This window comes from Callithrix jacchus, chromosome 9, assembly GCF_049354715.1.
Source record: "Callithrix jacchus isolate 240 chromosome 9, calJac240_pri, whole genome shotgun sequence".
Classification (NCBI taxonomy): Eukaryota; Metazoa; Chordata; class Mammalia; order Primates; family Cebidae; genus Callithrix; species Callithrix jacchus.
In genome coordinates this window covers 116,247,577-116,273,007 of record NC_133510.1, presented here as the reverse complement: position 1 = coordinate 116,273,007, position 25,431 = coordinate 116,247,577, and the positions used below count along the sequence as shown (strand labels likewise).

The 25,431-nt window shown below is 52.3% G+C and overlaps 1 protein-coding gene across 13 annotated transcripts in view; it reads right to left on the bottom strand.

The window, feature by feature from the left end:
• The window catches only part of TPCN1 (two pore segment channel 1), a 75,315-nt gene that overhangs the window by 2,712 nt on the left and 47,172 nt on the right, over positions 1-25,431 (bottom strand). For 6 of the 13 annotated variants that reach the window (XM_002753081.5, XM_009004721.5, XM_054238927.2 and 3 more), the window contains 21 exons: positions 24,525-24,613; positions 21,606-21,640; positions 20,992-21,050; positions 20,638-20,737; positions 17,277-17,393; positions 16,941-17,065; positions 16,066-16,114; positions 15,472-15,535; positions 14,565-14,609; positions 10,462-10,518; positions 10,327-10,380; positions 9,128-9,200; positions 8,046-8,153; positions 6,577-6,648; positions 5,963-6,052; positions 4,526-4,641; positions 3,767-3,813; positions 3,060-3,128; positions 2,779-2,863; positions 1,383-1,522; positions 1,115-1,195 (listed from right to left, as the gene is read on the bottom strand). In XM_002753081.5, the coding sequence (XP_002753127.1) occupies positions 1,115-1,195; positions 1,383-1,522; positions 2,779-2,863; positions 3,060-3,128; positions 3,767-3,813; positions 4,526-4,641; positions 5,963-6,052; positions 6,577-6,648; positions 8,046-8,153; positions 9,128-9,200; positions 10,327-10,380; positions 10,462-10,518; positions 14,565-14,609; positions 15,472-15,535; positions 16,066-16,114; positions 16,941-17,065; positions 17,277-17,393; positions 20,638-20,737; positions 20,992-21,050; positions 21,606-21,640; positions 24,525-24,613 (1,675 nt within the window). Of the gene's footprint in view, positions 1-1,114; positions 1,196-1,382; positions 1,523-2,778; positions 2,864-3,059; positions 3,129-3,766; positions 3,814-4,525; positions 4,642-5,962; positions 6,213-6,576; positions 6,649-8,045; positions 8,154-9,127; positions 9,201-10,326; positions 10,381-10,461; positions 10,519-14,564; positions 14,610-15,471; positions 15,536-16,065; positions 16,115-16,940; positions 17,066-17,276; positions 17,394-20,637; positions 20,738-20,991; positions 21,051-21,605; positions 21,641-24,524; positions 24,614-25,431 lie in introns of all 13 variants that reach the window. The other 7 variants (XM_078337380.1, XM_078337382.1, XM_078337381.1 and 4 more) reach the window with 3 other exon arrangements.

Sequence of the window (25,431 nt, the reverse complement as noted above, 5' to 3'; positions counted from 1 at the left end):
TCACAGGCTCAGAAATGCTGAGAATTTTGAATATGGCCCCAGAAGCAAAAATGACAATGAAATCTTCCCCTAGTGTCTGCAGGCTGGTGCATCACAGCTCTCTAACAGGCCCAGGCAGGAACAACCCTCGTCTCTTGTTTATGAGCATAACCTTTTGTCCTTCACGAAAGGGTCCCCCTGGGTGACCCCTTTTAAGCTTGGCAGGAACTGGGTCCCTGTTTCACACCTGAGACATCAAGGCTCAGAACTGCATCGTGCTGAATGCCTCACCTAACCTTCGCCCTCCAACAGGAATGTGAAGGCATTCTGGAAATGTCAAACAGTCTACCCATCTAAGGCCATGATTATAACCTCTGGCTTCTACTTTAAGAAAAGGCAGGCCAGGCACAGTGGCTTACATCTGTAATCCCAGTACTTTGCGAGGTCAAGGCAGGCGGATCACTTGATATCAGGAGTTTGAGACCAGCCTGGCCAACATAGCAAAATCCTGTCTCTACTAAAAATGCAAAATTTAGCCGGGCGTGGTTCTGTGCACCTGTAATCCCCGCTACTCAGGAGGCTGAGGCAGAAGAATCGCTTGAACCCAGGAGGCAGAGGTTGCAGTGAACTGAGATCACACCACTGCACTCCAGCCTGGGAGACAGTGACTCTATCTCAAAACAAACTGCCACCAAGCAGCTTGAGCACAGTGAGGCTTTCTTCCTATTGGGCAACCTCGCTGGAACTGGGAAGAGGCCGGCCCCTTTGGACAGGACATCCTTGCCAGTTCACAACTGTCTCTGCTCTTTCCTTTATGCTCGCTATGTTTCTTGCTACACAAGTTTGAGTTTGCAGCTCGGACTTAGAAAAGGGATGGAGAGGTTCTGGAGAATTCCTAAGGGGCAGGGACATGGCAGCAGGCAGATGGGAGAGCTGCCTCTACTGTGAGCCAGTCCAGGGTTCAAGGCTGAGTGGCCCTGCCCAGGTCCCACACAACCCCAGCAGTGGTCCCGATGGATGAGCCACATCTCTCCACCAGCCTTCCTCCTCTACTCAGAGGCCCGGAGAGCAGCTCCCTGCCCCTTCCAGGACGAAGCTGGGGAAGGACTCACAGCACAGTCAGCCATGCTCCTACCTGGATCTCTTCCTGGTACATCTTCAGGCTCAGGTCGCTCTTGGTCCTTGATCGCCGTCCCAGAAACACCATGGAATGTTGCTAAGGAAGACCAGAGGCTGCAGGGCTCAGCTGCAGATGCTCAGGACCCACCCCTGGTGCCACAGTTGGCCTCTCCCACTTCTCTGGCTTTTGCAACTGTGTCACTCAAGATGTTACCAGCATCTGAGGGGAGGGATTACAGCACGCTCCCACCTCCCTCCTTTAGACTGGGGCCTGGCCTTCTCACCTGGTATCTCTCCATCTGGGAGAGGGTCTCCAGCAGCCGGGTGACGTCAGAGGAGGCGCCCCGTGCCTCCCGGTAGAGCTCCAGGACAGCAACCAGCTCTTCTTTGGAGATTTCCTTCTCAAGGGTGATGCCACCATCCACTGCAGGGAGGGAGGGCGGGTTGTGGGAAGGCCCTGGGGCTGAAGCTGCCAACCTGGCTGGGTCTCGTTCAACTATCCTCCTTGCGCCCCTCCGCAGGGTGTCTTAAGTTTCCCTCTCTAGGCCGACACTGCACTGGTGTCCTGTTCTCTGACTCGGCCCTCTTCCCTTCCCCTCCCTCTGCTGTGACGTCAGGAGCGCAGGTCTAGCCGGCAGCTTACAGGACCACAGGGCTTCAGGAAGGAGCCTCCAAGCAAAGAAAATGGCAAGATGGTCTGATACCACAGAGATCTGAGGAGGAGTATAACAGGCGTGGGCACAGGGTTTTCTGTTTAGGAGACAAGATCTCAGGCTGGGCGTGGTGGCCAATCCCAGCACTTGGGAGGCTGAGGCGGGCGGATCATGAGGTCAGAGTTTGAGACCAGCCTGGTTAACATGGCAAAAACCCATTCTACTAAAAACACAAGAATCAGCCATGGTGGCGGGTGCCTGTAATCCCAGCTACTCGGGAGGCTGAGGCAGGAGAATCACTTGAACCCGGGAGGCGGAGGGTGCAATTAGCTGAGATCACGCCATTGCTCATCAGCCTGGGAGATAGAGGGAGACTCCATCTCAAAAAAAAAAAAAAAAAAAAAAAAGACGAGACAGGGTCTCACTCTGCCCGGGCTGGAGTGCAATGGTGTGATCATGGTTCGCTGCAGCCTTGACCTCCTGAGTTCGAGTGATCCAGTGGGGACAGTTTTGATGGAGAATTTGGGAAGAGGGGAGGATCAGTACACAGAAAACTGCAATCTGGGAGGAGTGAGGCAGTCGCTAAAGTCGGCACCATCCAGCTGCAGCAGGAATACAGTTTGCCGGTGCCGTGAACAATATTCACACCATTTAAATCAAGAACCATAGTGTGAGCCTATTACTGAGAAACGTGGAGACGACTAAAATCAGAAATAGCTCAGAGGGAGATGCCTCTGGAGGATGGGAAGGGAAGGGCAGGACACGGGCTGCAGCCACCACATCGCCTTTCTCTACCACTTGATTCTTCTCCTACTATGACATCACTGTTTTTAAAGTTAGACCGACTGTGTTTTCTGACATTAACTATTTGAAAATCAATGCAAATACCTAGAAAGACAAGCCAGACAGATAAGCTGGACAACCAGACAGCTGAAAAAGGACAGCCTGATGGCTGGCTAGAAGGCCACCCAGATAGATAGCTGGGTGGGCGGCAGACAAACGCCCAAGGTGTCATGCTGGCACAGACCTTCTGAGTCCTGGTTCTTGCGGCTGTAGTTCATTCGGAAGACGAAGGCCTCGAGGATGAAGGCGACAATGATCGTCATCACCACCTGGCCAGGGATAGGGAGGGAGGGGCAGAGACAGGGGAGGACGGCGGGTGGGTGTCTGTGGCTGCATGGCCCACCCCCAACAGAGCCCGGCCAGATGCGACCCAGCCCCACTCCCTGATGCTGCAGCCTGAGGAGTAGGAACAGCTGGTGACATGGAAGACGAAGGGCAAAGAGTGTTCTGGGGCCTGGGACATACCATGGTCACGATGTAAAAGGTCATGAAGTAGAGGCGGCTCCAGTGGGAGGTCTGAGAGGTGACACCTTCCTGGAGACCAATGGAGCCGCCAGTGAGGGGACCCATGCCAGCAGGGCAGGTCCCTGTCTGCACAGGCTGCCCCATGGCCCTGGCCTGGAGCCAGGCTCCCCAGCTCTTCACAGACCCCACCCTGATTTGTGGCTGGTTGTGAGAGACGGAGGAGAGGGAGCTCGCCCCTCTGGGTCTAACACTAATTCCTGACTAATTTTTGACTGCTGAAGAAGCCCCAACTGCTCCCCTGGACAGCTGGATCCAGAACCATGGCAGCCTTCATCCCAGTAGGGCTGGGAGTTGGGATAGTTTAAGGAATGGAATAGAGAGCGGCAATGACCCCTGTATCGTCGCTAGAGGGAGAAGTCATCTCTACAGTGGGGTAGATGGGACAGAGACCCAGAGTCTAAGTGGCATCTCCTGGCTGCTGGGAACATGCACAGAGATGGGAGTGGCAGCCAAGTCTGCCAAAGCTGGGAGGGTGGCTGCTGGGGTCCAGCCATACTGTGGCCTCCCCACAGAACACCAACGCAGCATGACTGAAGACCCCCAGCCCTGCAGGGTACAGGAAGAACGATATACCCTGGGTGAGGGGAGACCCAGGGCCAGACCCAGGGCTGGCGGGAGGATACCCCCAAAGCTGCCCAAGCTCTTACCATGATGATGTACCAGTTGTTGACCACTGTGAGCTCGAACAGGGTCACTGCCAAGGGAAGGGAGAAAGCAGCATCCTGATGAGACCCCACTTCAAACTGAACTTTGAGCGGCCTCTTGTCACCTATCCCGGGTGCCATGTGCTAAGACGAAGGGGTCATCATATGCCCACTTGGGCTGTGAGCTCCAGGAAGGACCGGGCAAGGCCCTTGTGGGGCGCTGGCTCCACAGGGAGCTCTGCCATTGCGCTTGGCCCCAAGAGGGCACACCTTCTACTGTGCACACCAGACCCATCCGGATATCACTGGGTGCAGATCTGGGGTGTCATGGGGGCACGCCCTTTTTCTAGAGAGGCTGTGTGGTTGTGTTCTCCTCTTCATGGGGGTGGGCACAGGGCCGTGTGCAGCCTGAGCCGGGGGGCAGTGCAGCTGCAGCAACATTGGTGTGGCTGGGTCCCACCCTGTGAGTGGCACTGTGACAAGGGGACCCCACCCAGCTAAGGCGTACAGCTCTTCTCCAATACTGAGAAGGTATCAGGGAAAGGAGTGGAAGTGGGCAGCTGAGTGCGCTCCGGGATCCGGCCTGGCCTGCACTGCCAAGGCTGGGCAGACCACACCCTCCACCTGGGCCAGGGAGGCGCCAGAAAGTGTGGCCCTTGGTGCTGGAGGGGGAGGCCCAGACACTCGCTACATCACCTCTGGGACCCGTGGTGACAAGGGTGGGGTTCCCAGGGAATGTGCCCTGTGATTTTTCCCACTCACCAAAGCTGTTGAGGATGTTGTCAAAATTATTGAGATAGTAGTAGCCTTCCTCCACCACCGTCCTGTTGCCCACGGTGTGGTTGCGCCAGCGGTAGGCATCTGCCACTGTACTCGTGCTGGCCAGAGCACAAGGGAGAAAGGAGGGACGGTCACAAGGCGATTGGTCACCTCCAGAGAGGTCAGAACTCTGAAACAAACTGAGGTCTGGCCCAGGATCCTCCTGTGCTGCCTGCAGCCTGCTTTCCTGCCTAACCCTCTCCACCTCATGCCTGGGCCCTGCTAGAGGAAGGCCCTTGGTCACTCCTGCCTGCTGGGCTTGGTGGGAGCCCCAGGCACCTCTGTCACCTGTCACCTAGCAGTTCTCTGCTGCAGGTGCAGCCTTCTCTCTCACCGCTGCCTGCCAGGAACAGAGGAGAGGCAAGGGCCTCCTCTGCACCTGCCCTGTCTAGGATCTGCTCTTGAGTCTGGGCACCAGGCCACAGCCCCAGGGAAGGAATTCCCTACTGGGGCTCCCTGATACTTGGCCTGAGCAAGTATTTGAAAAGGTTGGTCCTGTGTGAGAATTGTTTGAACCCAGGAGGTGGAGGCTGCAGTGAGATTGCATCATTGCACTCCAGCCTGTTTTGAGGAGCTCGTATTTGCCACTTTCCTTCCAATCCTTTATGACTGTTCTGTTAATATCCATGCTAACGTTTATAAAAGTCCAGTGCTCAGGCCACCAGGGAGCCTCCTCCCACACGCGCACATCAGACGCACAGGTGAAGTCTGGAGCTTGCACTAAGCTCCTTGGTGACTGCGATATACTCAAAAGCCTGGGACCCACAGCTACAGGCTTCTGGTTCCAGACCAAGCTTGACACTCAAACTGGGTCTCCAAGCTACCAGTGTCTTTGTAAAACTGTTTCTTCATCGGTGCTTGAGGCCACAAAGACCAAATGTCAGCGAACTCTGAATTGAGAATGAATGAATGGCGGTGCAGTGATTTCACTATGGCGGCTTAGGAGAAAGGGAGTGCTCATGCGAGACTTCACTCTCTGCTCTCCATCTCTGAGCTCGATGACCTTCCTGCACATGTCCCTAGAAGACTAGTCTTGGCCCAGGTCCCCAGCCACTCCAGGAGAGAAGTGGGAGGAAGCCATGGGACTTGACCTTGGGACGCAGGCTACTTTAGGGGTGACCTCCAGCCCTTGGCAGAGGATGAGCTGATGGCTCCCAACCCTACCTGGGGGGATGGGAAAACAGGGACCCCAAGTCCAGGTCCCTCGTGTAGCTCACTACACTCAACTAAGCCCTGAAAGCAAAGCAAGGTGGCTGCTTAGAGAGGAGCAACCCCAAGGACCACAAGGCCACAAGGACACCAATTCAGTCCCTGGCCAGCCCTCTGCCCTGGAAATGCAGGCTGCCTGGGGCTAGGTGCCTCCGGCCACCGCCTACTCACTTGCAGCAGTTGGGGAAGAGGATTCCGCAGAAGAACTCCATGCCCACGATGGCGAAGGAATAGTAAAAGATGAGCAGGGTGAGGCCCAGGCTGTGGGGCGACAGGGGCAGGGTGACGCGAGGCCGGCAGGAGGGAATGGCTCCTCCGCAGCCCCAGCCTCTTCGGACCCCAGGGCTGACTGCAGGGCCACGCCCCCTGTCGGTTCACCAGCTGGAAAGTGCCTGCAGGGAAGGGGCCTCGTGGGGCAGCTCTGGGGTGAAAAACAGCTCAAGTCAGGACTCTAGGAACAGATGCCCCTTTCCCAGAGATTCACCCCTTACCTGTGAAGGTAGACTCACAGGTGACCCCTTACCTGTGAATGTAGACACAGGCAGTAAGTGAGTTGACAGCTCCCTGCCCTCCCTACTAAATATGTCAGACAGGTCAGTGGAGAAAATGTTGGTGCCCAGGAGACCTGTGGTGGTCAGGGTTCCCAGCTCCTTGCAGCCCCGTCAGGACCCCGATTCCAGTCCTCTGTGGAACTCCTTGCCCCCAACTGCTACTCGGCTCCCGCCCCCACGGGGCACTGCCACACGGCACCTGGACCTGTGGGCTGGGTTGGGGGCTGGCAGTACCTGGCCATCCGGGGCAGAAGCTCAAACATGGTGTCTAGCACATTGCGGTAGCGCTCTTTCAACTTAAACAACCTGAATGAAGAGGACACCCGTCACCTCCATACACAGGCGCACGCCTCAGCCCCCCCACCTCAGAATCCCTTGCCAGCCCTGCCCTCCACACGCCTCAGGGTGAAGACAGGCGAGGACCTCCCCTCCACCTGTGTCTGTTCCCCTGGGCGCCACCAGCCCTGAGCTTGGCTCAGATGACTCATGCATGAGGGAAGGGACGATGGCAGCCCTAGGACACCGGCTGGGTGGGGCCCTTCCACAAAAAGGAGCAGGACCAGGCCATGTCTCCTCCCAGTAGAGCTGCAGGCTCAGACAGGAGCAAGACCTTGCTCCTGGGACCGAGGGAGGACAAGCCCATGTTCCCTGGGGAGCTGGCGCAGGGGAGCCCACTGGCGAAGAAGGGTGGCAGAGGGTAGGAGGAACATGGATACTCAGGCCCAGCTCCAGGCGACCCCCACATGCCAACGGGGAGGCTTCTCCTCCATAGATGCTACCACCCCTCCTAGCGCCTATCCCACGTGTCCCCTCTCCTCCTAGGGAGAGGACAGGGCAATGGACATGAATATGGTTGAGGCTGGAGGGTCAAGAAGCAAACCCAGGCTCTGAGTGCACAGGACTTCGGGAGCCCTCATTAGGAAGAGACACCATCAGCCAAGCAGGGTGGCTCACGCCTGTAATCCCAGCACTTTGGGAAGCCAAGGTGGGTAGATCCCAAGGTCAGGAGTTTGAGACCAGCCTGGCCAACATAGTGAAACCCTATCTCTACTAAAAATACAAAAAAAAAATTAGCTGGCTGTGGTGGCGGACACCTGTAATCCCAGCTACTCAGGAGGCTGAGGCAGGAGAATCATTTGAACCCAGGAGGCAGAGGTTACAGTGAGATCGTGCCATTGCACTCCAGCCTGGGCGACAGAGCAAGACTCCATCTCAAAAAAAAAAAAAAAAAAAGGAAGAGACACCGTCAGTGGGGCAGGCTCACCTGGCACTTCCTTCAGTGTCCCTGGGAAATCAGTGAGACCCACACAAGGGTTTTTCTCCACAAGAGGCTGAGCCAGAGAAGCATGATGGGCCCCTGAAAGGCCCCTCCAACCCTCAGACCATAGCTCTGTGATCTGTGACTCAGTACATGGGCTCCTGTGGCCAGTGCAATGCCACCTTGGGTGGGGTGAACATGAGTCATGGGCTGGGTTTCTCTGCCCAGAGGCGCCTGGTACAGTGAGGTGAGGGGCACAGGCAGCCTGCACGCCCTCAGAGGTGGGGATGGTGACCCCATGGTGCTTCTGCAGGGGGTGACATCTGTGACTCTGGCTTGTGAGCCTTCTGGCCCGTTCTGGGTCACTTCCCAGACCAATCCTGGGGCATTCCCATCCTCCTACTATTTCTCCGTCTCCATCTCCAGCCCTGCCCTGCCCCATCACCTCAGCAGCTGGAGGGGGCGCAGGACCACGATGAAATAGAAGGGCTCCATGTTGAGGGCCAGCGCCAGCAGTCCCAGGAAGGCAAACACCGTCACGGAGAAGTCGAACCTGCAGGAGGGGAGAAGCCGAGCGTGTCCACCCCATGGCCCTGAGCCTCCCTGCACCTGCTCCCCTCCCTGGCCCTGTGCACAGCCACCCTCCCACGGAGCCCAGACACAGCAACACCAACAGACCCTGGCCGGCTGCAGGAAGAACTTCCTGCCATCCCTAGGGTTTCAAGGTGGCCAGGCAATGTCCCAGAACACGTCTTGAGGGTCAGGCCTCAGCGCTCAGGGCCAGAAATGCCCAGGAACCCCCCGAAAGGGCCCCCTGCTGGTCTGACAACAGGGAGGAAAGAAGCCTGGCCTCTGAAGCCCTGGAGATAGGCCTCGTCTTCCGCTCAACAGACATCTGGTTACACACCGCGGACCAGCCCGACTCCAAGGAACTTTTTGAGGGAAGAGAGCAGATTCCCCGAACAGCTCACCCTGCCCAAGCCAGAGGACCCTCTCTCCTCTCCAGACACACAGGGCCCACACGTGTGCTGTCAGCTCCTCCCAGGGTGTGTTAACCTGCTCACCCTCAGGGCCCAAGACCTCATGAGTGCAGCCTGACTTCACAGGCTGGTTAGCTTTAACAGGGCAGGAAAGTGACCTCCCGCTCTGTGGAACAGGGAGAGGGGCATGTGAACCTCATCACTGTTGATCAGGGGAGGCAGGGGAACATTCTTCTTTGTGGGCATTGTGCTTTTTATGGAAGCGAAAAAAGATTAATGACTCAGAAAGAGCAGGCCAGCCTGCGGCACCTCAAGAGGCCATTTCCAGGACGGGCATGGGGGGTGTGAGAGGCTTCAGACAAAGGCCTGACCCTGGAGAGTTGCTGAGCCTTGGGCAGGACTACAGGAGAGAGACACGGGGCTTGGCCCGTCCTCAGACCTTCCCTCCACAATTCCAGAAACGGCCTGGACATTGGGGTGTGCAGAGAAGGGTCTGTGGCCATTCTCAGAGTCTCCGCTTTGGGTGAGAAACATGCTGTCCACTCACAGGTTCCATCCGGAGGACAGGTACTCCACAGGGCCCAGGCCGGCGACCTTCAGGAATAGCTCCACCCCATAGACTGCGGACAGAAGGAGGCCATCGGCAGCAGCCCCGCCACATCCTCCCCCTTGCTCCATCTCCTCTTTGTGGTTCCTCTGCAGTCTGTAGCCTCCCTGCTGGCCACATGCCCTCCAGGCTGAGCCCAGGCCTCACTCATGTCCCACCGTGAGAGCAGGTGCTCCAGGGGAGGGCCCAGATAGTGACCAATTGTGCAATCTGCTTAAGAGAAACTGGCCAGGTGTAGTGATTCACACCTGTCAACCCAGCACTTTGGGAGGCCAAGACAGGAGGATCCCTTGAGCCCAGGAGTTGGAGACCAGCCTGGGCAACAGAATAGACCCTATCTCTGCAAAAAATACAGAAATTGGCAGGGCGTGGTGGCTTTGTGTGCCTGTAATCCTAGCTACTTGGGAGGCTGAGACTACTCAGGATCCCTTGAGCCTGGGAGGTTGAGGCTGCAGTGAGCCATGATCACACCACTGCACTCCAGCCTGGGTGACAGAGAAAGATCCTGCCAAAAAAAATGAGAGAGAAATCCTCCCTCCCCGTCTCCAGGCAGGGCCCAGCTAACCATCTGTCCACACAACAGGTGTGTCTTGACCACCCCTTCCATCTTGGGCCTCGCACTGGATACTGGGTGTGCAACAGTGACCAGTGCAGGACAACCCTGAGCAATCGTTGTACTCCAGCACATGGGGGCACAGAACTTATCAATGCAGTGGGAGGAAAGATGCCAACAGGGAATGACAACACTTGATAGAAAGGGCAGGAGAGTCAGGCAGAGGCCAGAGGGAGACACCACCAGGCATCGGAAACCCCTGTGCACAGCCCAGAGGCAGGCGAGAGCAGCAGGGAGCGGAGGCTGCTGAGGAGGGCAACAGCATGCAGGGAGGGACGCGGTGCTGGCAAGCAGCGGGGCTGAAGAGCCGAGTGGAGGGCCACACACGCCTGGGATCTGGACTCCATCCAGAAGGCAGTGGACAACCATGAAAGGGTTTTAAAAAGGGACAAGATGGAATTAGACTAATTACTCTGTCTCTTTATAGCTTCCTGTTTTAAAGAACCATGAGGTTCTATACTGAATGAAAGTTCTCCCAGACAATGTTTAGAACAAGCAGCCCAGCAAAGCCACATTAGAAACTTACTGGTAAGAAAGACGAGGTAACTCCAGGGCACGTGCTTGGAAAAGAAGTTCCCACCTGTAAGACAGGGAGGTAGCAGCTCACGGGCAAGCCGGCTGTGCCAGCCAGGACATGGCCAGTCCCCAAGCGGGGGCTCACCTTTCAGCATGAATGTCTCCACGAGGATCCAGACGCCATTGACTGCCACCACCAAGTCTGAAATACACAGGCCCGTAAAAGACAGAGAAATAACAGGTGGGCTTAGAAATGTGCAGGTCACAGCTGCGGTCCCTGGTTAACTTCCTAGAGCTCTAGGGTTGGGGAGAATAGGGCTGCTCCACACACCCATTTGATAGGGAACATCTTCTGCTCAGTGCTCTTACCAAGGGAGCTAAATGAACCAGTATTTTCACCTAGAAACTGCTATGAATTTCTAAAAACACTCCATCACTATATAAAGACCAGTTATGATATAGGGATTATTCCAAATGGGTGTAGAAGATGAACAGTGTACAAGGAATTCAAGTATTGAAACCATTTGTTTTCCCCTAGAGACTTTTGTTTTTAGATGGAGTTTTTTGCTCTTGTCGCCCAGGTTGGAGTGCGATGGTGCGATCTTGGCTCACTACAACCTCTGCCTCCTGGTTCAAGTGATTATCCTGCTTCAGCCTCCAGAGTAGCTGGGGTTATAGGTGCACACCACCACACCTAACTAATTTTTTGTATTTTTAGTAGGATAGGGTTTCACTATGCTGGTCTTGAACTCCTGACCTCAGGTGATCCACCTGCCTCAGCCTCACAAAGTGCTGGGATTACAGGCATGAGCCACCGCATCTGGCCTCCCCTAGAGACTTCTAATTTTAAAATAATTGCATGAACTCTTTAGCAAAACTGCATATGCATTTGGCCATCTGCCTAGCAATCCCACTTCTCAGAAACCATTCCAATGATGCACTAGCAAAAATAGAAGATGTATCTGAAAGCTGTAGACTACAGCACTATTTGTGACAGCAAAACACTGGCAACAATCTCAATGACACATCAATAGGGGACTGGTTAAACAGACTATGATTCATACATAAAGTGGCATACTTTAACCATAAAAAAGAAACAGGCTGGGTACAGTGGCTCACACCTGTAACAACAGCACTTTGGAAGGCTGATGCAGGTGGACTGCTTGAGCCCAGGGGTTTGAAACCAGCCTGGGCAACACAGGGAGACCATGTCTCTACGAAAAAATAACTATCCAGGTGTGGTAGTGCACAGCTATGGACCCAGCTACTCAGGAGGCTGAGGTGGGAGGACCGTTTGAGCCCAGGAGGCCAAGGTTGCAGTTAGCTATGCTTGTGCCACTGCACTCTGGCTCGGGTGACAGAGCAAGACCTCTAAGAGAGGAAAATATAAAAGAAATGAGGTACATTTCCACATATTCCTTTTTTTTTTGAAACAGGGTTTTACTGTAACCCAGGCATGATCTTGGCTCATTGCAACCTCCACCTCCTGGGTTCAAGCAATCCTCCCACCTTGGCTTCCTGAGTAGCTAGGAACACAGGTGCACACCACCACGCCTGCTAATTTTTGTGTGTTTTTTTTTTGTAGAGATGGGGTTTGCTACATTGCCCAGGCTGGTTTTGAACCCCTGGGCTCAAGCAATCTGCCTGCCTCTGCCTTCCAAAGTCCTGGAATTACAGGCATGAGCCACCATGAGCCTCATTTCTACATATTACTATGAATTGGTCTCCAGGGCATATTGTTAACTGCAAAAACCCAGGTGGCAGAAAAAAGTGCATAAAATATGCGTTGTGAAAGACAGAGATATTAATATGTATCCAACTTACAGGTTTTAAGTAATGAAAGGATAAGCCATAAATAAAAGTTATCCACCGTAGGAAGTGATGGGATATAAACTGAATTTCCTTGAATATACTTCTTTTGGTAGATCCGACTTGGAACCTGTATAAGTATTTTACATAATTTTTTTTCCTTTTTCTTGAGATGAAGTCTCACTGTTACCCAGGCTGGAGTGTAGTGGCATCATCACAACTCAGTGCAGCCTCTGCCTCTCAGGATCAAGTGATCCTCCCGCCTCAGCCTCCCAAGTAGCTGGAACCACAGGCATGCATGGCTAATTTTTTCTATTTTTGGTAGAGATGGGGTTTCACCATGTTGCTCAGGCTGGTCTCAAACTCTGGACCTCAAGTGATCTGCCGACCTCAGCCTCCCAAAATGCTGGGATTACAGGCATGAGCCACCATGCCCAGCCCTAATTTACATAATTATGAAACAAAATTTGGGTTTTGTCCTTGAGATAGGGTCTCACTCTGTTGCCCAGGCTGGAGTGCAGTGGTGCAATCACAGCTCACTATAGCCTGAACCTCCCCAGGCTCAGGTTCTTTTTGTATTTTTTGTAGAGATGGCGGTCTCACCATGTTCCCAAGGTTGGTCTCAAACTCTTGGGCTCAAGTGATCCACCAGCCTTGGCCTCCCGAAGTGCTGGGATTTTAGGTCTGAACCACCACACCTGGCCATAAAACAAAATTAAATGCCAAAAGCGATCCCCTAAAAATAACAAATAATATGGCATAAAGAAATCCAAATCTGTATCCAGTTAGTGACATGTCCACATGGAGAGGAACTATTCCAGGTGACCTTAAAACACAAGGCCAGGCACAGGGCTCACATCTATAATCCCAACATTTTGGGAGGCCAAGGAAGGAGAACGGCTTGAGGCCAGGAGTTCGAGACCAGCCTGGGCAACATGAGGATATCCCATCTCTACAAAAATAAAACAATCAGCTGGATGTGGTGGTGGGCACCTGTGGTCCCAGCTACTCAGAAGACTGCAGTGGAAGGTTGGAGTGAGCCTGGGAGCTCGAGGCTGCAGTGAACCATGGCTGTGCCAAATTGCGGTGCCAGATTAAGCCCTTGTCTAAAAAAGAATCCACAGTAATCTCAATGTACATCCCTGGACTGAGGTTTCTAGTAATTATAACATTGGGATTGCGTTGCAATTGTTATTCTGGGACTGTGACGTAAAGCAAATGAATAACTCTGCCAGTGTAGTTGGGAACCTGGATATTTATTTTTTATGTTTGTTGGTGTCTGATTATCTTCAAAGATAAGCTGGATTTTAAGACTGCGAATCTAGGCCGGGCATGGTGGCTCAGGCCTGTAATCCCAGCACTTTGGGAGGCCAAGGCAGGTGGATCACCTCAGGTCAGGAGTTCGAGACTGGCATGGCAAACATGGTGAAATCACATCTCTACTGAAAATGCAAATAGAGCCAGATGTGGTGGCATGCACCTGTAATCCCAGCTACTCAGGAGGCTGAGACAGGAGAATCACTTAGAACCTGGAGGCAGAGGTTGCAGTGAGCTGAGATTGTACCAGCCTGGGCAACAGAATGAGACTGTCTCCAAAAAAAAAAAAAAAAAAGATGGAGAATCTAGATGTGTAAGACTGATTTCATCAATCTTACACATCTAGATTCTCCATCTTTCATTTAAATCCCTGTAGACCTGAATGTGAATTATCAGCATGGACTCACAATAGTTTATCTTTAAAAAAGAAACAATGACCAACTACCCAAGCAATGGGCACCCAGCACCTCGAATTGTGTCTTTAACACCGTTTCCCACTAAAAGGAACCCAAGTTCCTTGGAAAGACTGAATCGGATCAAGCATCTAGGTTAGTACTGTCCAAGGGAATTTTCTGTGACAATGAAGTTTCTTATCTGAACCATCCAACTGGTAGTTATTAGCCATTTGTGGCTATTAAGCACTTGAAATGTGACTGTTAAGCTGAATTTTTCATTTTAATTAGCTTAAGTGTAAATAGCCACATGTGGCCAGTAGCTTCCACACTGTACAGCATGGCTCTAGATATAACTACCAAGTTCCAGGAAAAGGCAACAGAGGAACACACAAAACACAAATCCTGCTTCCTCACCTATATATTGCATGAGGGAGGAAGAAGGACCTACAGATTAAAACAAACTCAGGATATATGAACCAATGAACTCTGTGGTTCTGGTTGCTTCTAAAAAATCCAGGTCTAGAAAGGGACTGATGAGCTGCAGTGAGGATACCGATGGGTGACGGGCATAGGCATGCACGGGGCAATGTTCTCTCCATTGTCATACATGCTGAGAATTCCCCACAGTAAAAAGTCAAACACAGAACTCTAGGACCAATCTCTTGCCCCTCCCACTTCTAGAACAGCAAAGGGAAAGTGGCCTAGAGCGGAGATATTTCACACTTACACATGAAATACTGGAAGGCCTTGGACTTCACAAGGATATTAATGCCTATTTGAAGAAAAGACACGTTAAAATGTAAATTTACGCACATGTTCCCCCTACCGAATCCTTTATTATCTCCTTCTGGGCAGGTGCAGCCACCTACCACATTCTTCATGCATGTAGGTAAGCATGATCTTTAGCCCAGAGGTGAAGGAAGGAGGGTCCTGCTCAAAGAGGGGTACCCACACTTCTGCTCAGACCCCCGGACAAGACTGCACTGACTATAGCTGCTCTGGGGAGAGCCTGGGCACCTGGAACTGGGAGCAGGACAAAGCTCTGCTGACCACTGCTGAAACTGACTGAAACTAAGGGGTAATTGTCAGGTACATAAAATGAGCCCCCAATTTCAAATTTTCAAACTTTACACTACACAAGCATTATTCAAGGGGTCACGCGAAGAAAGTATACATCCTGCCATAAGGGCAGGGTAAAAATACTGGATCAAAAGGCAGATTACAGAACAGAATACATAATGTCACCCTACTGTTTTAAAAATGCACAGAAAAACGGCACAGAGTTGGAAACACAACAGAGAATTAACAGTGGTTATCTCTGGGTGTAAATTTCCATTTACTTCTAATTATCTGACTTCCAAGTTTCTTCAATGAATATCTTTGCTTTTGTATGAAAAAAGAAAAATTCCCCAAATGTCTTGGTTGGGTTAAGCTACCCATTTCTCTCCTAATCTGCTTCCTACCATGCTTATCTCCCTGCTGGGGTAATCACACTTTCTCTTCACACAGACATTCAGTCAGACACACACACACACGCACGCACACACACACCCTCTGAACCTGCTCCTCAGATGCTCATCTGTGGTCTCTGAAAACATCAGCTGCAAGCACCTGCCATATTCAAGCCCACTTGCCTTTGAAGATGAGGAGCGCTGTTCTGGGAAGCTCATCAAACCAGTGCTCTCTGTTTTTCTTGGCCTGGCAGACAACAGGACCAGGAGGGAGGGTGTCAGGGCCAGGGACCAGAGCCCAGCCCTGGAGCCAGGATGCTGGCTTCCTTTCCTGTTCACCCTGCTAAACTGGGGAACATTAGCTTTCAGGAATCTATACGAGAGCACAGCCAGCCAGTGTGCACCGACTGTTTATAATGTGCCATGCAGAGGCAATATTTTCGTATAACCCTGAAAACAGCTCTGTCGGTAGGGATTATCATTATGCCTCTTCCCAGGTAAGACAAGCCTCAGAAAGGCTTGTTAACCTGCCTGATGTCACACAGCGACTGATGGGGTCTAAGTGAGATTTGGTGCTATTAACCATGACACTGCATCACAAATGTAAGGGCAGATATGGGGGCTGGGGGCCACTTGTGATCCCTGAAGTGTACCAGACCAAGCTGAGGGCTGATCTGCTCTAGTAGGGAGAGAGCTGGACCTTGGAGTGCCCCTGCTCACTGCTCCACTTGGGGACCTGTCTGTCCACTCCTTCTATGGTCTTAGAGGAGCACTCACCTTCCACTTCAAAGCAGCAACTTCATAGATATCATAAAAGTCCTTTAGGCTGCCATAAGCAAAATAAAAAGGGACAAAAAACTCAGAAAGCAGTTCCCCTGAGCTTCGGTTCTCTCACCTGCCTGCCTATGGACACCTTTACAGGGCGAGGATACGAGGAAGGGAGGGAACACCATGTGAGTCCCAGCACCACAGTGCCAGGGATCCTTTACCTGCAGGCGTTTGGATCTCCTCTGACCCTGAGGTACTACAAATACATAATCCACTCAGTTTACACCGACTGCACTAACTACAGACAGTGTCGGAGCCCTGGAGAGGCAGCTGCTGGAGCACTAGGTTCTTAGGACGGAAACTTCGCCTTTTAGGAGGGGCCTTCAGGCAACACCCGGGGGCTGCAAGTTCAGCTCAAACAGGGCTTGTTCTCCGCCCACAGCACGCTGCTGCGGACGGGGCTTGGCCATCAGCTGCCTGGAAGGCCAATCCTGCCCCTGGAGATCTCTCAGCTCAGCCAGCTGTGTGTGGGGGATGGGGGAAGGGTATTCACCTTTCTCTGTCCACTGGCTCACATGGGGCTATCCTACCCCACTGGGGGTTCGAGGGCCAGCAGCTGGGCCAGTCCGCTTCATGAGCCAATACACTCCTTTTTTCTCAAGTCAGTTTGAATGGGATTTGTGTTGGATTTTTGTCACTTGCAAAAGGAATCCTGATGAACCCAGTCTGCCAGTCTACATGGATAAACCCATCTCTGTGGAGAAAACTGAGTCTCTGACAAGCCTATAGCCTTCCCCACCTCCAGGGCCTTCACATGCCCCAGTTCCCTCTAGACATGAATGCCTTGCCTGGCCATGCTGCCCCCACCAGGCATCTGCTCTTACCTGAGCAGGGGTGTGTTGTTCTGATTCAGGGCCTTGAAGGTAAGATAGCGTTCCCTGGCACTCATCCGGGGCTTGTAGAAGCGCATGAGGCCTTCAAACTGCCTGTAGGAGATGCCGGCGGGCCTCTGGGGGAGAGGGAAGGGCAGTGTGGAACCCAGACCACTCCCCTTCCCTTGGAGCACCCACGCTAGATCCACTCCAGCTCTGCTTATTCTCCCACGGGCAGGGCTCCTGGTTTCTAAAGTCACTGGCCTGGCCATCCGGCCATGCTTAGGGGGTGCTCTGGGCAAGCAGGGGAGGACTAGGACCAGCCCTTCCCCGGCCCATGGCTCCTACCCTCTGGCTGACGAGCAGGCGGTAGGCATGCTGGATGGCGGTTCGCTTGTGCAGCAGCAAAGACTTGAACTTGCGTTTCTCGATGTCATTGAAGGTGTCGAACACCACAGCCAAAAGCTGTGGGAGAGAAGCGCAGAGCCCTGGCTCAGGACCTTGAGTGGTTGTGGCAGGGGGTGCAGGGGGCATGGGTTCATCATCTAGGCAGAACTCTCATCCAGTCACTCCAGAGAGGCCCGGGAGAGACCCTCTCGCCTGCGCCTCAAGATGTAGGAAGTAGACCTCCCAAGTCTCAACAGAGGAAGGCCCTTTGTTCTGCTTGTAAATTTCCCTCTTCAGATACATGAACGTATTGTTAATCTCTCCCAGGTCCCCTCCACTTTCCCACACTCCCTTCCCCAGTTCCAGCTATGGCTTGTCCCAGGCTGGGCAGGGGCTAGCCAGGGGAGGAGAGAGTAGCAAGAGGGACGCATCTGGGTTCTGAGCCCAGTCTGACTCCCCGCAGTGGCAGGGGGAGGCTGCCCGCCCACTGCCCTCCTGACCTCCGAGCCAGAAGGACCCTTCCTTCTTCCCCTGCCATTTGTTACTTCTCCTTGTGAGTCACTGCGTCATGTGTGGCCCAGAAAAAAGGGGGATGAGAGGCTCTGCATGCAAGGAAATAATGTTCTAGAGTTGGCTGAGACCAAAGTTAGCTTATCAGAGGGGGATGGAAGGAGGGGGAAGAACTTGAAAGAATCCTTTTTAGAAGCATTTTCTTTGTCTTTTAAACATGTTTTAAGAAAAACTCTCTGGTCTTTCTCTCAAACTGGATCCCTGTTTTTTCCCTGTGGATCAAAGATCAGCACGCTTTTTCCATAAAAGGTTCAACAGCAACTGTTTTAGGCTCCCAAATGATTTCTGCTGCAACCACTAACCTGTGGTCATATGAGATCAGCCAAAGACAATACATAAACAAATGGACATGACTGTGTCCCAATAAAACTTTATTTACAAACCCAGGCTGTGGGCCAAATTTGGCCAGCAGGCCATACTTTGTTGACTGTTGCCCTAAATTTTCACAGCTCTAAATATATTAAAATTAAATCAAATACAAAGAGGTATTCAACATATTTCTTTTTGGTTTTGAAGAATTAAAAAAAGAAAATATTTTCTCCTTTTTTTTTTTTTTTGAGACAGAGTTTCGCTCTTGTTACCCAGGCTGGAGTGCAATGGCGCGATCTCGGCTCACTGCGACCTCCGCCTCCTGGGTTCAGGCAATTCTCCTGCCTCAGCCTCCTGAGTAGCTGGGATTACAGGCACACGCCACCGTGTCCAGCTAATTTTTTGTATTTTTAGTAGAGATGGGGTTTCACCATGTTGACCAGGATGGTCTCGATCTCTTGAACTTGTGATCCACCCGCCTCGGCCTCCCAAAGTGCTGGGATTACAGGCGTGAGCCACCGTGCCCAGCCCTATTTTCTCCTTTTTAAGACTTAAATTTTGGCCAAGCACGGTGGCTCACGCCTGTAATCCCAGCACTTTGGGAGGCTGAGTTGGGCGGATCATCTGAGGTCAGGAGTTCGAGATCAGCCTGACCAACATCGCAAAACCCTGTCTCTACCAAAAATACAAAAATTAGCCAGGTCATGGTGGCGTGTGCCTATAATCCCAGCTACTTGGGAGGCTAAGTCTCGGAGGAGAATCACTTGAACCTGGGAGGTGGAGGTTGTAGTGAGTCAAGACTGTGCCACTGTACTCCAGCCTAGATGATAGGACAAGACTCTGTCTGAAGAGAAAAAAAAAAAAAGACTTAAATTTTTAGATTTCACAAGTGTACCTGGAGAAGATGATTTTCATGTCTATACTGGGCCTGCCTGTGGTGACTGGTGTGAGAATGCTCTGGGGAAGCATGAAAATAAACACAAGACTTCATCGGAAGCCTCTGCCTGACAGTCCTGCCCTGGATGTGCGGTCTTGGCACTGGCCTGGCAGCCTGGTGTCAGATGTGATCTGTGATGGCAGGGACATTCTTGCTGGCTGTCCATGCCTCCACAAATACCCTCCAAGTTCCTTGAGCACAGGAGCTTTACGTTCTTCACAGAATGTGTTCTATACTGGATTTTCTGATGGTTCCTCATAAATGGGGTAGAAATGCACAAGACATTTTTGGCACATGAGTGCAACTGAACAGAATGGTTAGGGACAGGGCTCTGTAACAAGCCTGGCCCGGTCACTCCAAGCTACGCAGCTGTGGGCGAATCACACTGTCACTCTGACCCTCAGTCTTTTCATGTGAACACTGAGAACCACACTCAGTACCTCCAGGGTTCTGTTTATTTATTACATTATTTCATCCTCGTATGTAAAACACTTTGCATAGTGCCGAGTGCCTAGCTAAGGCTTACAAAGTGCCAGTGTTTATGGTATTTAATACAGTCAGCCTTCCTTATCTGTGGGTTCTGCATCCGTGGGTATTCAACCAACTGCGAATCAAAAACATTCCAAAAACAAAAGGATGGTTGCGTCTGTACTGAACACGTACAGCCTTCTTTTTCTTGTCATTATCCCCTAAACAATAGAGTATAACAACTGGTTTTTTGTTTGTTTATTTGTTTTTGATATGGAGTCCTGCTCTGTTGCCCAGGCTAGAGCGCAATGGCAGGATCTCAGCTCACTGCAACCTCCACCTCCTGGGTTCATGCTCTTCTGCCTCAGCCTCCCAAGTAGCTGGGATTACAGGTGCCCACTACAAATGCCCAGCTAATCTTTGTATTTTTAATTGAGACAGGGTTTCACTATGTTGGTCAGGCTGGTCTTGAACTCCTGACCTCAAATGATCCACCCACCTCGGCCTCCCAAAGTGCTGGGATTACATTACAGGTGTGAGCCATTGCACCCAGCCCAGTATAAAACTACATAGGTTATACATTGTTTTCGATGTTATAGGTAATGTAGGATGATTTACAATATACGAGAGGATGAATATGCACAGGTTATCTGCAAATACCATGCCATTTTATATAAGGGACTTGAGCATCTGTGGATTTTTGTACCTACAGAGGATCCTGCAAACAATCCCCATGGACACCAAGGGTCAACTCTTTGTCTGCTGTAAGAATTGAAAGGTCCCGAGGGTCGCCTGGGCTTAACATGCAGCACTATCAGCAGCAGCAGCACTGCCCCGGTGAGGACGTCACTCCCAGCAACTGAATGAACTCCTGAAGTCCTGACAGGGCATCCCCCACAACACTGCACCTGACTGTGAACCTAGGACCTCCTGCCCCAACACTCTGCCCTGGGAGGTGGAAAGCAGTCCCCACTTCTCCATCCCCATGGTGCCCAGCGCTGCGTGGGCAGGGGCAGGCTGCTCCAGCATAGCACTCACCAGGTTCATGATGAAGTACAGCTCGATGGAGAGGTACACGATGAAGAAGACGCAGGACCAGGGGTTCCGGGAGTAGGAGGGCATCATCACATCTGGGAAACTGTATTTGTAGAGGGTGACCCAGCGGGTGGTGTCTGCCTATCTCCATCCTCTCAGAGAACATGAGGCCTTCCCAGCCTCCAACCCCAGTTCTCCTACTCTCATCCCTGGGCTCCGTACTCAGCAGGCCAACTCTGTCTCCCAACAGCACCAGAGCACCTGCCCTTGCTGGGATGTGGAACAGACTTTGCAGAAAAGAGAGGAGACCCCAGGACGGCAGCAGAGGGTGAAAGGCAAGGCAGAGCCTGAACTTACTTGGCTGTGGTCAGAAGGACAAACAGACTGACGATGCTGTTCTCCAGGGTGCTGAAGTACTGCAAGGAAAGAGGGGGCAGAGGAGAGGTTGGGGATGATTTAAAGGGGGCCAGCCAGAGCACACGGCCACCAGGAACAAGCTGTGATAGGCCACCTGGTGTGCCCTGCCTCACCCACTCTGGCAACTCTCAAGGAATCCCCGAGGGAGGCAGAGGAAAAAGCAAACATGCAGTTCAGAGGCCTCCTCCTTCCTGCACCTGATGCTTCTAGCAGAAGCAGACTACTGACTTCGGGGGACTTTTTTTCCCAGGGAGTCACGTGTCTGGGCCATTCGCCTGGTTCTCCCCCACTGCTCCTCTGCCAAAATGTTCCAATGGTACAAACCTGATCCTGGCAGCACTCCTTTCAAGAACAGAAAAGGGGATCCCCAGCTCTCAAAGAAGGAAGTGGTCAAGTCTGAGTGTCGGGAACTCCCAGGTGGAGTGCACACACAAGCTATGATGAGAAACCAGGCAGGGCCCCTTCCCATATGGCTACAGGGTCACACCAGCCACCCCGTCTGAGCAAAAAGCCCTCCATAAAAGAAGAGACAGACAGATGTGCTGATTACTTACGGGGTCTGAAGGGTCAGGGGAGAACAAGTAGAAACCTAGAAGCAGGTGGAAACACAGATGACAAAAGGATTAGAGCAGAGGTCCCAAAACCGGGGTAACAAATACCAGACAAATACATGCACATGAACGCAGCGGGTCAGGAAGAGCAGCAGGGACTGCTGGGGACCGCAGCACCCGAGAACACGTGCTCTGCCCGAAGGGAGCAGGGACTGCTGGGGACCACAGCACCCCGAGAACACGTGCTCCGTCCGAAGGGAGCAGGAACTGCTGGGGACCGAAGCACCCTGAGAACATGTGCTCCGTCCAAAGGGAACAGGGGCTGCAGGGGACTGCAGCACCCTGAGAACATGCGCTCGGTCCAAAAGGAGCGGGGGCTGCTGGGGACCACAGCACCCTGAGAACATGCACTCCGTCCAAGGGGAGCGGGGGCTGCTGGCACCAGACACTTGCTACCACACAGCAATGTGCTGGGCACTATTGGCTCTGTTCTTTCAAAATGCTGGAAGTCTGTTTTTGTGTAAAATCTAATTTTAAAATGCTGGCTCAAAGTTTTCAGACCAAACAAAACCCATCTGTAGGCTGGATCTGGAATCCAGGCTGCTGTTTTGCAATCTTAGGTTCTGAGAACATGACAGCTGAGTGAAATTCCAAAGGGATCCGCTGCTCCCCTGCCACCAGAGTCCCAGGGTAGGAATACCATTCACTTCTCCCTCCTGGAATGGATCACTCCCTGAGTCCCTGAACTCCTGAGTGGGAAAAGGGAGAAAATGCCCTCAGGGGAAATCAGCCCCCACTCCTGGAGAGGCAGAAACAAATGAAATTCTACCAAGAGTGGGGTGGTGGGTGGGAGGAAGTGAGAGCCGTGACTCAGGACAGGGCAGTCACGAGGCCAGGAAGGGCTGGCCCCGGCTCTAGCCTCGCAGTCAGGACTCTTTGGTTCCACTGTCTTCACTATCTGCAGAATCTTGGTGAAAGGACCTTGGCTTTCCCAGCCGAGTGCCTCAACCTCCGACATCTACGCCCTGTGACTCTGTGTGGCTGTCACAGTCAGCCCCATCTGAAAAACCAAGCCCTCCTGAGTGAGCAGCCTGTCACCCTGCTGTACTCAGTGAAGCTGAAGCGTGCTGTCTCTCAGGGCCCAGGCAAGCACCTTTGAGAAACTCTCAAGCGTGAGCAGCAGGAAACACACGGGAGTGTTCGCTGCAGTGGGATTTGTGATAAGAAAAATGTCCAGCAGAGAGCAGACAAACAAGCTTTGGCATACTTGCTCCGCTCCAGTGAAAATGAATAAATGGCATCTACATGTATCAACAGGAATACATTTCAAAAACACAGTGCTGAGCGAAAGAGCAATGTGTAGAAGAGGACATCCATATTATATAACCACTTAAAGACGTTGTTTAAGTATGCAAAGAAAGCAGTATCATTTCTTGGTTGCTTGGGGAAATGTAAATATGAAGTCAAATAGAAAGATGTGCCTGGGAACAATAAGCTTAGGATAGGGGGTGCCTTTGGGGAAAGCGGGAATCACCATCACTAAAGGTTACAAACGTGCCTTCCATTTTATTTCTAATACTTTATTTCCTAAGCAGGACGGGGGTCCATGGGTGTTCATGTTATTATTATTAATTTATTTACTTATTTATTTTTGAGACAGGGTCTTGCTCTGTTGCCCAGGCTGGAGTGCAGTGGCACTGTCACAATTCCCTGCAACATCTATCTCTCCATGCTCAGGCGATCTCCTGCCTCACGTCCCGAGTAGGAGGGACTACAGGTGCACACCACCATGCCCAGCTAATTTCTTTTTTTTTTGGTAGAGATGGGGTCTCCCTGTCTTTCCCAGGCTGGTCTTGAACTCCTGGACTCGAGCAATCTACCTGCCTCAGCCTCCCACGGTGCTGGGACAATCAGCATGGGCCACTGTGCCTGGCCCACTTTTAAAACCTTTCTGAATTTCTAAAACTGTTTGTGTCCCCTGCCCCCAATTCCTAGTCCCCAAGGTGATGGTGTCAGGAGGTAAGGCCTGTGGGAGGTGAAGAGGTCATGAGTGTGAAGTCCTCCCGAATGGGATTAGTGCCCATATGAAAGAGGCACCAGAGGCCAGGCACAGTGGCTCACACCTGTAATCCCAGCAGTTTGGGAGGCCGAGGCAGGCAGATCACTTGAGGTCAGGAGTTCGAGAGTAGCCAGGCCAATATGGCGAAACCCTGTCTCTACTAAAAATACAAACATTAGCTTGGCATGGTAGCGAGTGCCTATAATCCCGGCTACTCGAAAAGCTGAAGCAGGAGAATAGCTTGAACCTGGGACAAAGAGGCCCCAGAGAGCTGCCTTCCACCTTCCATCACATGAGGCCATAGCCAGAAGGTGCCATCTATGGACAAGGAAACAGGCCCTCACCAGATACCCACAGCTGGCCCTTGATCTTGGACTTCCAGATCTCACAGCCTCCAGAACGGGCAGAAATCAACTTCTGTTGTTTATAAGCCACCCAGTCTATGGCATTTTGTTACAGCAGCCCAAGAGGACTAAGACACTGTCAACATAATTTTTCTTTTTTCTTTGAGACAGAGTCTCACTCACTCTGTGTCACCCAGGCTGGAGTGCAATGGCACAATCTCAGCTCACTGCAACCTCTGCCTCCTAGGTTCAAGCAATTCTCCTGCCTCAGCCTCCCAAGTAGCTGGGATTACAGGTGCGTGCTATCACGTCCAGCTAATTTTTATATTTTTGTAGAGAATGGATTTCACTGGGTTAGCCAGTCTGGTCTCAAACTCCTGACCTAGGTGATCTGCCCACCTTGGCCTCCCAAACTACTGGGATTACAGGTGTGAGCCACTTCTCCCAGCCCAGAATAATTTTTCATCCACCATGAACTTGCTTTTCAAGTGTGCCTGGGCCTGGGAAGCGGGAACTCACCAAGGATGGCGAAGATGATCATGAAGAACAGCAGCAGCAGGAGGATGTCCATGAAGGGCGGCAGGGACTGGAAGATCTGCCGCAGGTTGCTGGGGAGAGAGACCAGCCAGCTCAGGGGAAGCGCCTGCTAGGGCGGGCCATCTGGGACTCCTTGTCGAGATGGGAACCTAGAGCTTCTGACTCAAAATACTAAATCGTGTCGCACCCTGATATGACATCGTACTTTGTTTTTTTTGGCAAGTGGCTTGAGACCCCCCACTCAGTGGGTGACGGGGAAGAACTGGGGTAGCACATAGCCACCTCTACCTCGTGACAGCCCAAGGAGGTGAGTGCCCTGCAGGGGGGAAGGGAGCAGCAGAAGACCAAGGGCATTGCCTTGGGCATGAAGGTCAGTTTCCATGAGCAGGATGTGGAAGGCATGAAGCCACTTTAAGGCCCTAGGGTTAGTCCTGGGACACTGGGCGTGTTTCAAGGACACTGAGTCCTGTTTCCAGCTTTGAGGATGGGCACAGAGAATGAATTGCAAGCCCACTCTCAGCAACAGTGGCCCAGCCGAGGAATTTTCCAGAATGAGTCTTCCAAAATAAATTTTAGTCGGGGCTTGGTTCGGTTTGAGTTCAGTCCTACAGCCTCAGTGGAGGTGGCAGGAGAGCCTGCTTGTGTCACATGGACGCTGCTGAGTTGCCTGTATTTGGGTAGATAACATGCTTAGAGCGAGGAAGCAGCTCTGGAAGGGTGCGGGTAAGATGGGAAAGAGCCCTGGACCCAGAGGCAGCAAGCCCAAACTGCGGCAAGAATACTGCCTTCTCCTGCGTGTGCGTGGGATGGCAGAGTGAGGGTGAGTATGCGGGTACTCCATCAGCATGCAGGGTTCACCTCATCACTGACTGACTCACAGTCTTCTGCC